At 42.5% G+C, this 10522-nt stretch overlaps 2 protein-coding genes across 2 annotated transcripts; one reads left to right on the plus strand and one right to left on the minus strand.

The window, feature by feature from the left end:
* Nucleotides 1-786: 786 nt before the first annotated feature.
* LOC6593369 (integrin beta-nu) lies at nucleotides 787-6326 on the minus strand. Its single transcript, XM_002018554.2, has 6 exons — nucleotides 6230-6326; nucleotides 6083-6159; nucleotides 5294-5483; nucleotides 2896-3646; nucleotides 2640-2835; nucleotides 787-2579 (listed from the first exon to the last, which is right to left on the minus strand). The coding sequence occupies exons 1-6, from the start codon at nucleotides 6270-6272 to the stop codon at nucleotides 1479-1481; spliced, it is 2358 nt and encodes a 785-aa protein (XP_002018590.2). The 5' UTR covers nucleotides 6273-6326; the 3' UTR covers nucleotides 787-1478.
* A 661-nt stretch (nucleotides 6327-6987) lies between these two features.
* Nucleotides 6988-7454, plus strand: LOC113565541. Its single transcript, XM_026987843.1, has 2 exons — nucleotides 6988-7166; nucleotides 7215-7454. Exons 1-2 carry the CDS (start codon nucleotides 7017-7019, stop codon nucleotides 7428-7430), a joined length of 366 nt encoding a protein of 121 aa, XP_026843644.1. The 5' UTR covers nucleotides 6988-7016; the 3' UTR covers nucleotides 7431-7454.
* Nucleotides 7455-10522: the final 3068 nt, after the last annotated feature.

Below are 10522 nucleotides of genomic sequence, written 5' to 3' on the forward strand. Positions count from 1 at the left end.
AAGAACCATTTACTAAATCTAAGCTACAAATCTAGTGATATTACATTTAGTTAAAGCGTGAAAGATAGAGAGGTAGTAGTATACTGACGGGGGAGTGAAAGCGTTTAGCCTTAATTAATTGAATTGTATTTTTGTATAAACCACATCTATAAGAACCTTATATGTACTACAACACATATGTAAATGTCCAGGCAGTCGTCTAAGAATACTTTAAGATAATACTTTGTTTTGCATTTTCCGTTTTGCCGTAGTCATTCTTGAGTTAAGTTTTCGCCCTCTTAAGCCATTAATTCTTAAAAGAAAAATACTTTTGCTAAATTCTGAAAAACTTTAAATGAAAGATTAAACACTTGTTGGAACACTGTTTTTTTTGTTTAGCCAATAATTATTATCTAAAGATGTATCAAATTAATTCTATAAAATATTTACTTTAAACAACAAAAAATTATTAAAAAAAACAAAAAAAAAGTTTTGATTTTTTGTTGGAAAGAGCTTTCAAAATACAGCCTAAATGGTAAGAACGGGGATTTTTGGTAAGGTACCAACGAAAATTCCTATGGCCAAATAATGGTAAAGCTATTGATACTGATTTTAATAAATGATTCTTACTTAGTTTTAAAGTTAAAACCCAAGAATCAAAGATTTGGATCAATAGCAAATTAAAGGAAAAGGCTTTTATTTATTTTTAATTTAATTTTTTAATTTATTTATTCGTTTGTGACGAGTGACGAGTCGTACACAAAATAATCTAATCATTTTTCGAAAAACAACATTCGTATTACATATTTTCGTGGCTTCAGGAGAGCGATCAGTCAATTAAAATTCAATTTTCTTATTTCTAACTAAAGTTTTGTTCTATAATTTTGCCTTCTTTTGATAAATTTGAGGATTGAAGATTTTTTTATGAATTATGGTTTTGTTTATGTATTTTTTATTGTTAAACAATTTTATTTTATGTTTTTTAGAGGTCGTGATTCTTTTCCTTCACAAATTGGTCCTGGAACTTTCATAGCTTCAGTTTACGGTCTGGGAAATATATGAATTTTTTATAGGGTTTCTTTTCTTCAAAATTTTCACTCTAGAAACTCTGCAAAAGTCGAAGAAAGACCTTTTCTTGTGCTTTTATATTTTATTTATATAGATTAATTATTTGGCCGTTGTTTAAGGTATCGTTTATGTCTATAAATAGATGTCAACGGTGCAGATAATTATCTGTTTAAAAGTTGGGGTCAAACCATGAGAAGGGCCTATGGATACGAAAGGTTTTTGTGTACTATTTGTAGAGTAGTGGATGCGAATGATCCTTGAACACAACGAATGGTACTTAGAAATATATAAAGCTATAAAAACCTATGATCTATCTATACTTAAGAACCCCTGACTCTTTAGAACGAGGCTTTGCACTTCACATATGATCCTCTGAGCCAAAAGAGGCCTTAAAAAAAAACCCTTAACTAAAGACATCGATCGATGATCGATCAACTGGCAAATGGATTCTCATCAAACTTGGTACTCAATGCCTTCGGTACTACATAGCGACCCACGGGATCGCGGTAAAGGGGATTCTCCTGGCTGACACGCTTGGCCCACTCCTCCTCGAAGCGGGCATACTCGCGGGCATCCTTCCTTCGGATGCACCAAATGAAAAGGAATATCAACAGCAGGCCGATCAGCAGCGTGAACCCCGAAATGAACCCGAACAGAGCCACATAGTCGAGGGGTTCGCAGTCCGTGGCCTGGATCGAAAGATAGTTGGCATGATCGATCACCTGATAGCCAAAGTAGCTGTCACACTGGATGCCATGCTTATTGACGATCCGCACCAGACAGCGGACATCCGCCTCCAGTTCGGCCACAAAGGAGTAGGTGAAGCGCTCCTGGCTGTCGAGGCTCGTGCAGATCTCACTCAGATTGTCGCACGCCCCCATGCCCTGCCGCTGCTCGATCAGGCAGGTGACACACGGCTCGTAGAACTGGCACAGTTTGTTGTCCTTCTCGGGATCGATCTCGCAGAACTTCCCCAGGAAGGGGTCATCGCAGCTGCACTCGCCGCAGTCGCAGGTTCCGCGCTGGGAGCACAGCTCGCCCGTGGGTCCCAGACAGGCGTCGGTATCCTCCTTGCAATTGCACCGATTGCCCGACCATCCGTACTTGCAGACGCACTTGCCACAGTAGCAATCGGCCCGATCCTCATCACAGTCCTGGCACTCCCGACACTCGCAGTAGTCTCCCGTATAGCCAGGATCACAGTTGCAGCTGCCACAATCGCACTCGCCACGATTGGAGCACACCTGTGCGGACCGGCCACCATCGTCTGGGTTGGGTTCACGGCACTGCAGCAGCAATGCCTCGTTGGTGGTGATATTGGTGTGGTCGGTGGGGCACATGCAATAGGTACCCGTCCAGCCCTCGTCGCAGACGCACATGCCGCAGTAGAGGTAGCCTTGATCCAAGCACTGAAAGCGTCCTTCCTCGCTCTGGGGCTCGGCCTCCTCCTGGCACGGACACGGACGCTGCAGCTCCACGTCCAGTTCCATGTACTCATTGAGAGAGGTCTCCTCTACTCGGATTTTATGCGTCTAAAATGGTGGAAGGTTAGACAGATCTTGAGCGAGAGTTTATAGGGCTGTTCTACTTACAAGAACCCCATTCGGGGGATACTCCTTGAGTGTGACATTCACATAGAATTCGATCTCCTTGCCCAGGCTCAGATTGTTGCAGTAATTCCGCTTCCTTAGCGTCGGGAACTGTCCGGCACAATCCGTATAGTACTCCAAGTGGATAAAGTCCGGACTGTTGTCATCGAATTGAGTGCGCTTGATCAGGCTCTCGTAGCTAGAGAAATCAAAAGAAATTATCAATCAATTTAGAAGGGTATCAATCCCCTTTACCAACCTCTTCTTAATCAATTCCAATATATTCGATGAATCCGCACTGAGTATATCCACATAGCTGATCTCCTTCATCAGGGCACTCAATTCCCGGTAGGTGCTGACCACCTCCTTTGTCACGGCAAAGATCACGTTGATCTTGCGCCTCAGAAGCTCTCTATAGACCTCCTCCAATGAGGGATAATCGTACTCCAAGGAACCCGTATACTCGCCCGCTCTATTCAGATGACACTGACGATCATTCCGCTCAATGATGCCCGCCAGGAGACCATCGCCGGCCAAGTGCATAAACCCATCGGTGACAAGGATCACCACTTTGCGGGCCTGCTGCTGCCAACCGATCTCCTTGGGACAGACAATCACCTGCATCAGAGCATCCAGTCCGCCCTCCAGATTATCCAGATTCCCGGTGATCTTGCTGCCCGCCACTGCGGCTGTAAATGCTCGAATATCTTCGGTTAGCGAGAGCTGATGCCGATACCCGTAGGTGGGCTCGCAGACGGCCCCCACGAGGGCGCACGGATTCTCCTTGAATTGAGGCAGTACCATCGGCATCGTGGGCTTGTCCGCGAACGAGCCGAACCCCAAACGATAGTTTTCCGTGAGATTGCGCAGTGTCTGGGTTAGTTGTGTGCCCAGTTCCTCGAGCGTTTCCTTGTCGTCGCGCATTGTCCAGGTCAGGTCCATGAGGACATAAAGGTCGAGTGGATTGTTGCGTGCCGTTCGATACCGCAGCTTGATGCTTTGCGTGTTCCCTAGAGAGACAGGACAGCAAAGGTTATAGCTACTATAGATTATAGCCACAGGTTTATGAGCTGTTTTACGAGCTGCCACATCTGCATAAATACTCGTAAAAACAAGCAGGAGGAGGGCTCGGGTCTGCTCTAGATTCCCTTTCATTACTACTTGGACTGGTTAACACCCCTGGGATAAATGGCTGTCTTCCTTGTAATCCTTGAGCGTGTAATTTTCGACCGATACCTAATTGAAGCACTTCACAAATGTATTTCTGAAGCAGACTTCATTCGATCCCAAAAATAAACGATGTTAATGGCTTTTCAATTGGTTCTTTTGCGCAGCTGGGCCACAATCCTTTAATCGGTGCCCTCAAGAACCCTAATTGAAATGCAAATGGCAGCTCATTTAATATTCCTCGATGGGTTTTTATTCCCTTCTTTCAAGGCAATTCATAAAGGTATATTTAAATTTGATCGGGAATTCTTGGACTTTATGTGAAGTCATTTCGAGGGCATTGAGATATTTCGGAGATAATTGAGTTGAGCTGCAGGAGACCTTCTTTTTCCTATAGGAGAAACAATTTCTAAAGAGAAAAATTAGACTAAAAATACACAAAGAACCTTTCGAAACCCCTGCAATATCTAAACTTTAGGGCTTGCTTTATGGATTTATACAGAAACAAGGCTATCGGAAAATCGCAGAAAGCCCTAGGAGTTGTAAGGATCCACAGAGTACGAAACTATATACATAGTCTCATAGTACCCATTGAACCTAACACCCATGCAGATAATTATATATGTATGTATAGTTCTCAGTGAAGGATTCAAATTCTGTGTAAATACCATCAAAATGATCTATCAAAGGTACATATATGGGTGCTGGTGGATTTGGAAACTAATTTTTAGAAAGTTGCTCTTAAATTTGTTCTTAGCCATTAAAAGGTTAGAAGGATATAGGAATTATAGAAATAGAAAGACAGGATCTGTACAATATATCAGTTCCATAAAGTGCAGGAATAATTATGATACCACTCCCGCAAAAACCGTATATGTATTCGGTTATTTTCTAAATAAATGAAAGTTTGTTCAACAAGCGAGTCTGATCTACCTTCATCGGCTCGTAGTTACTCTTTATAAGAAATTATCTTTTAGTTCAGATTTGCACTCCCCCTCCCAAACCTATCTAAATGGGATTTTGCTAATCCTTTACTTAGCGCCTCTCATGCCACCACTCGACAATTAACAGTTCACTGAACCCAAGGCGAAGAGAGTGAGTGAGTGAGCTTATGAGGGAGAGTGACAGCGAGGGAGAGGAGAGATTTATTCCCACGCCTAATACTCAAACAAACACCCAGCCCCCGTGTTCAGCGTGAGAGAGAGAGGGAGAGAGGGAGAGATGTGACAACCACAAAATGCTGATAAGAGAAGCAGGAACACAAAACAAACTGTTCAAAATGATGTGGAACAAATCGGCAAAGCAAACACAGCTCGCAGACGAAACGAGTGCGAAGGAGAGGCAGAAGAGTGACACAATTGATAGAGCCGTAAAGAAGGGAGCTACCAAAACACAACAGCGGAAAACTGTTCGCTGTTACATTTGATAAATTATTGGATAAGATAACCACCACCATCACCACATGGGCACACTCATACGCTCATATGCACCTTTGACCAGCTTGAGGTATGCCCGCTGCGGCGTCACCTGAACCGCTTGATCATCGCTCGTCTGGTAGTCCTTGAGGGGACGCTCCTGCAGTAGATCGAGCACCGGCTGGTTCTCGTAGATCTCATTTTCGCTGCAGTTGAACTTCAGGAGTTGGGAGCGCGCGAAACAGCGCCAGCGCACCTGATAGGCCTGTCATAATGAGAGAGGGAGAGAGAGAATTAGTACACAGGAAAAAATCCATAGGTGATTGGTGTAATTCTTCAAATGCTTGACTACAATCCCACCAATTAAACGTTCTAGGGTATCGAATTGATCGAATTGCATTTGCTGTACAACATTTTCCATGAGTGAATGACATCATTTGAATAAAATGAAACAAGTTAAGTACTTTTAACAGATATTGACTCATGTCCTATAGGAAGCCACAGAGTATTCGTCGTTTCATTTTGTTTTGATTGTCTTGAAAAAGACCCACAGATTACCGGCAGTAGTTAACAGCTGATGTGATAGGGTAAAGAAATACTATTCCAAATATGTTGGTTTTTGGTTTCTCAAGTGGTATTTCGGATCAATAAAGATTTGCGATAACCAATCAATACCATTGGGGACGGGAAGTCTACTAAATTTGATTGCCTTGAATGGGTTATTGATCACATTCATTCTCGTTTCAAACTACACAAATTTGATCAGTAAATATCAAACACTGTCTGCTCCTCCACAGCTCTCCCAGTGTTGGGGTTAAATCTATGTTGATTTGAGGAGGGGCTGTTGAATTTTGAATGGCTCACCTTGTCCGTACACCAGGCACAATCCAGGTGGGCGCCCAGGCATCTCTCACAGCTGTCCGCATGCATGCATTGCTCATCTACCCCCATCCAAGAGAGAGCCAAAGAGTTAAAGAGAGTGCAGGTGGGAGTTATGTAACGGTAACGAACCAATCGAAACAGCTGTGATCTTCGTAGGCATCAATGAGAGCATCGCGGCAATCAGCAGCAGCGCCAACAAAAAAACACCTTGACCGCTGACTAACGGCATGTTTTTTTTTCGCACTTAATTAAAATTTCCCGCAAATTTTCCAAAAAGTAAAAAAAAACCAGAAAACAACCGTTCGGCGACAAAAGCAAACCGCAACTAATATTTTCCCCCTCTACGAAAAGCTTTCAGTTTTCAGTTGAGCTTCTAGTATTATCTTATCGTGTGTGAAAGAGAGAGAGAGAGAGAGAGTGATGGATGGAGGGGTGCCTGGCGGGGAAAGGGAGTGACAAATGTGACAAATTATTAAATATATCAGAAAATGGCACCTCAAAGAGTAGAGACGATTAGAAGAGAGCTAGTGTTGTACCTGTCAATAGAAGAGGTCGCTCTCTTTTCTCAGGAGTAAGAGAGCGAATTAATAGTAATTAAAGTCTTCTGATCAGCTGATCCAATCAGCTGGTTGGAGGGATAATGGCTGCCATCCTTTTGAAAAGCGAAGAACATTGGTTCCACAGCAAGATATAACAAATCATTTTTCGTCACCCCGAGAAAGAGATTCTTCAAGAATGCTGGGTACTAAAAATCAAAGCATTCCAAAACAGTCTTTGATTTTTCCATCAATTCTGGTAGCTTAGTTTTACTCATTCGTTCCGATCAGTTCCGTTCGTTACGTAAAGTGATTTTTGTCGCACACAAATAGAAAAAATTTTTCCAGTAATAAAATCTAAATTCTCTTGAAAGTTCATTATGGAACACAACCGAAATACTGCTCGCACCATTGCTCGCGCTAAAAAGGTTAAAAACCAGAATGGTCAACTGATTTTACAAGCAATATTGAACTTGGACAGGATGTGCACGTACGCAGATATTGTGGAGCAGCTGCTCATTCGCGTGAATGTGAGTGTTCCCATAGTCGTTGTATGCTCTATAATTTTTGTTCCGCAGCGTTCGAGTTTTAAACCTTACATTTTGCATGCAATTGCCGTTATACTGAAAGAGGCAGTGCGCTTTGGCTTTATACAGAAGTTGGGTGGCCGGTACTGCGTCATGTTCAACCCAGTCTCGGAGGCCCCGAAAATCCGAGGGAAACGAACCCAAAAGCGTGCAGAGGAGTCTTCTAATATCGTAGTACCCATTAATGTATCAGTAAAAACTAAGTAAACTATCAAAATTCTCAATGATAAAGCAGTTTTATATTCAAACTTTCGCGCTCTGGTCTAGCGCGTTTAAACGTAATTTTAGACGGCATATTTACGGTATATTATGAAAATGAGACCGTATATTTCGGTATTTATTTGAATCGGTAATACTCGGTTGACGGACAGGGCCAGACTCATGTGCCGAGAAAACTTCAGCATGTCCCGCAACATGGGTGCAACATTCTGCATACCCTAGGGAAAAGGATATTATAGAAATTAAAGTTTTGGTCATCTCAGGCTCCAATAATATGTTATTTTTGTATATTACTTTTTAAAAACAGTTGCGAAAACAGTATCCTCATGGTAAATTAAAGAACATACACCGATTGATAAGCAACAAGTCTTCAAATACCAGCAACATTGCCGTGTCAACATTGCGACTGTTTTTGCTGAACCTTGTTTTAGTCAAAATATAATAAATGGGAGAACTTAAATGTAGTACATGTTGAAGAATATTTATTCATCAATGGCATAAAACTATGTGGACATTATTCAACGGAATATCAAAATTGAGCAATTGGAACGATTGGTCTCTTTTGTTGTTTTTGTTTGACCGTTTTTGGTAAAACCGTTTTTTAGACAAAATCGAATAAAAGCAAATGTTTAAAATAACAGAATCAAGAAGAAAATTGATTTATTAATCGGATTAAATTATGTGGGTTGGGCTAAACGTTCTATATAGCTGGTAATATTCCGCGGAATATCAAAATCGAGGAAGTATGATGGAACTTGTATAATTCGTCAGTATATTGACGGTATATTTTAAAACTGAGGCGGTATATTTTGGTATATTTCGGTAGGTATATTTTATCGATACGCCAGCGGTCACACTTTACAGTCTCTCCGAAACACGCTCTCCCGACTGGCTTTTTGTTGTTTTTCAACACAGTCTCTTCGAAAATTTTCTCGGTGACGGTTGTTCCGCGGCCGCTTGGGTTTTGTTTATATTTTTGACGCGGAAAATCGTATCGTCAATCCGGTTGGGAAATCCCCCAAATGTTTATTAAATAATATTAATATTAAGACAAGAAATTGAGAAGAATCTTCCTCTTGTCTGTGCGTGTGTGTTTGTGTTTGGCATCTATATACGGTGAGTGTAAGAAAGAGAGGTAAATAAAAGAGTAATTGCAAAGGCAAAGTGCGGCAAAAAAGTTGTAAGGTGAAGAAAAGTCATTAATAAAAGGAAAGCAATATCCAAAAAAAGTGCAAATACATCATGTAACAACAAAGAGAAAATGTAACAAGAAACGTGGATATAAAACAGCAGAAATTACAGCAAATATAAAATACCTACTACAATGAAATTACAACAAAGTAAATAGCAATCAAAGGAGACGAAAAAGGAATTTTTTTTGTGTACTACAACGTCTGCCGCGCCGCTTGTTGTTGCTGGTTGCTGGTTGTTGGTGTGCCTGTCGCTGCCTGTCCGCTGCGGCGGCCAACTCTTGTTGTTGGTGTTTTTTTCTAGCGCTGGACTTCGGATGCTGCGACGCTGCTGCACTGCTTGTCCGGCCCGGCGATTTTCCTAGCTGTGGACCGCAGCTGCTGCTTCTATTAGCCGTGGACTGCGACGCTTTGTCTGTTATTAGCTCTGCCGACGGCGGCTGCTGCTTATATTAGCTCTAGAATGCGACGCCGAGACCTCTGCTAGCCCTGTCTGCGACTCCAGCTACTGCGACGCGGCTGCCTCTGCCAGCTTTGAATTCTATCAGGATTTTTGTACCTGTCTTGACTTGGCTTTTGTTCAACATTGTTTCTGTGCGTGTATGTGTACAAGTGTCTGTTGGCGTGTAAGAAAGGAAAATAAGCGAAAAGAGAAACAAAAACAATTGCTGAAAGTGAAAAGTTTAATTTACTAAACAAGCGACGTTGGCAGAGGGCAGACGGTCGGCCGGGCAGCGCTGTCGCCCGCACTCTCACTCTCAGAAAGCGTTGTCTAGGCAGCGCTGCTACGCGAGTCTCACGCGGATTTAAGGCGTTGAGGGCCACCCACTCACACTCTTAAATACGCAGCGTCGTGCGTTTGCTTGTGCGCTGGTGTGTGTGTGTGTGTGTTTGCCTATTTTTTCGCCATGTCCACTGCACACGCTGTTTCGTGTTGGATTATTGGATTATAACGGGAAGAGGCACAACAACAGGAGAGGAGTACTAAAGCCTGATAAGAGAGGCAGTCTCGTCTCAGTCCTTCGTCTAAGCGGAAGAGAGTGAGGAAAGAGCAGTACGGATTCAGTCCCGCAAATTAAACGGAAGAGAGGACGCACAGGTGTTTTTAGGCAGCTCTGCTGCGAAGAGCAGTTCTGCCAAGCAGAAAAGGAGACAGCAACTGCGAAAGAGAAAGAACCGAACGGTAAGTCCAAACAATTTCATAATTAAAAAATAAAATAAGCAACTTACGCGGACCGAAATGCCTTCCCGTTTCATAATTAAAAGTAACTTCAACTGTTTATGCCCTCGCTGTTTTGTATCTCTTTCTATCTCCCTTTCCTTTGCACATTGAAACCATTTATTCTAATGACGCTTTTTGGCCGATTCTAATCTGCTGCACATAAATTTGTGGCCCCAACTTTGGGTGATTTATGGCCTGTCGATGGTCGTCGCCGAAAGCCAGGCCCCAGACCTCAGACACACAGATCCCAGATCCCAGACCCAAAGAGAGAAAAAGAGAGAGAGACCCCCGCCCCGGCCACAGCAGGACAGACTGGTGCCACGCCGTCGGTCGGTCGGTCGTCGCCGTTCGCCGTTCGTCGTCGTCGTCGTCGTCGTCGTCCCTGAGCTAATGTACGCGTCTCTTCAGATGCCGCGGATTAGATAAAAATTCTCAATTTATGCGTTGCGCCAGTTGCCAATTGCATGTCTCCCGCCCATGCCCCAAAAATAGAGTGAAGGAAAACAAAAACAAGAAAGGCAGAAACTTTTGATACACTTGTGGATCCTATGGTTTTTATGAGATATTCATTCAAATTTTATTTAAATTGATGACAAAATTAAGAAAAAAAAATAGATGTTTGTTTTTCCCTCAAAGTCCAAAGAATGGAAGAAACTTTAGATAAACGT

Source organism: Drosophila persimilis, unplaced genomic scaffold, assembly GCF_003286085.1.
Source record: "Drosophila persimilis strain 14011-0111.01,24,50 unplaced genomic scaffold, DperRS2 tig00000124-arrow-pilon, whole genome shotgun sequence".
NCBI lineage: Eukaryota > Metazoa > Arthropoda > Insecta > Diptera > Drosophilidae > Drosophila > Drosophila persimilis.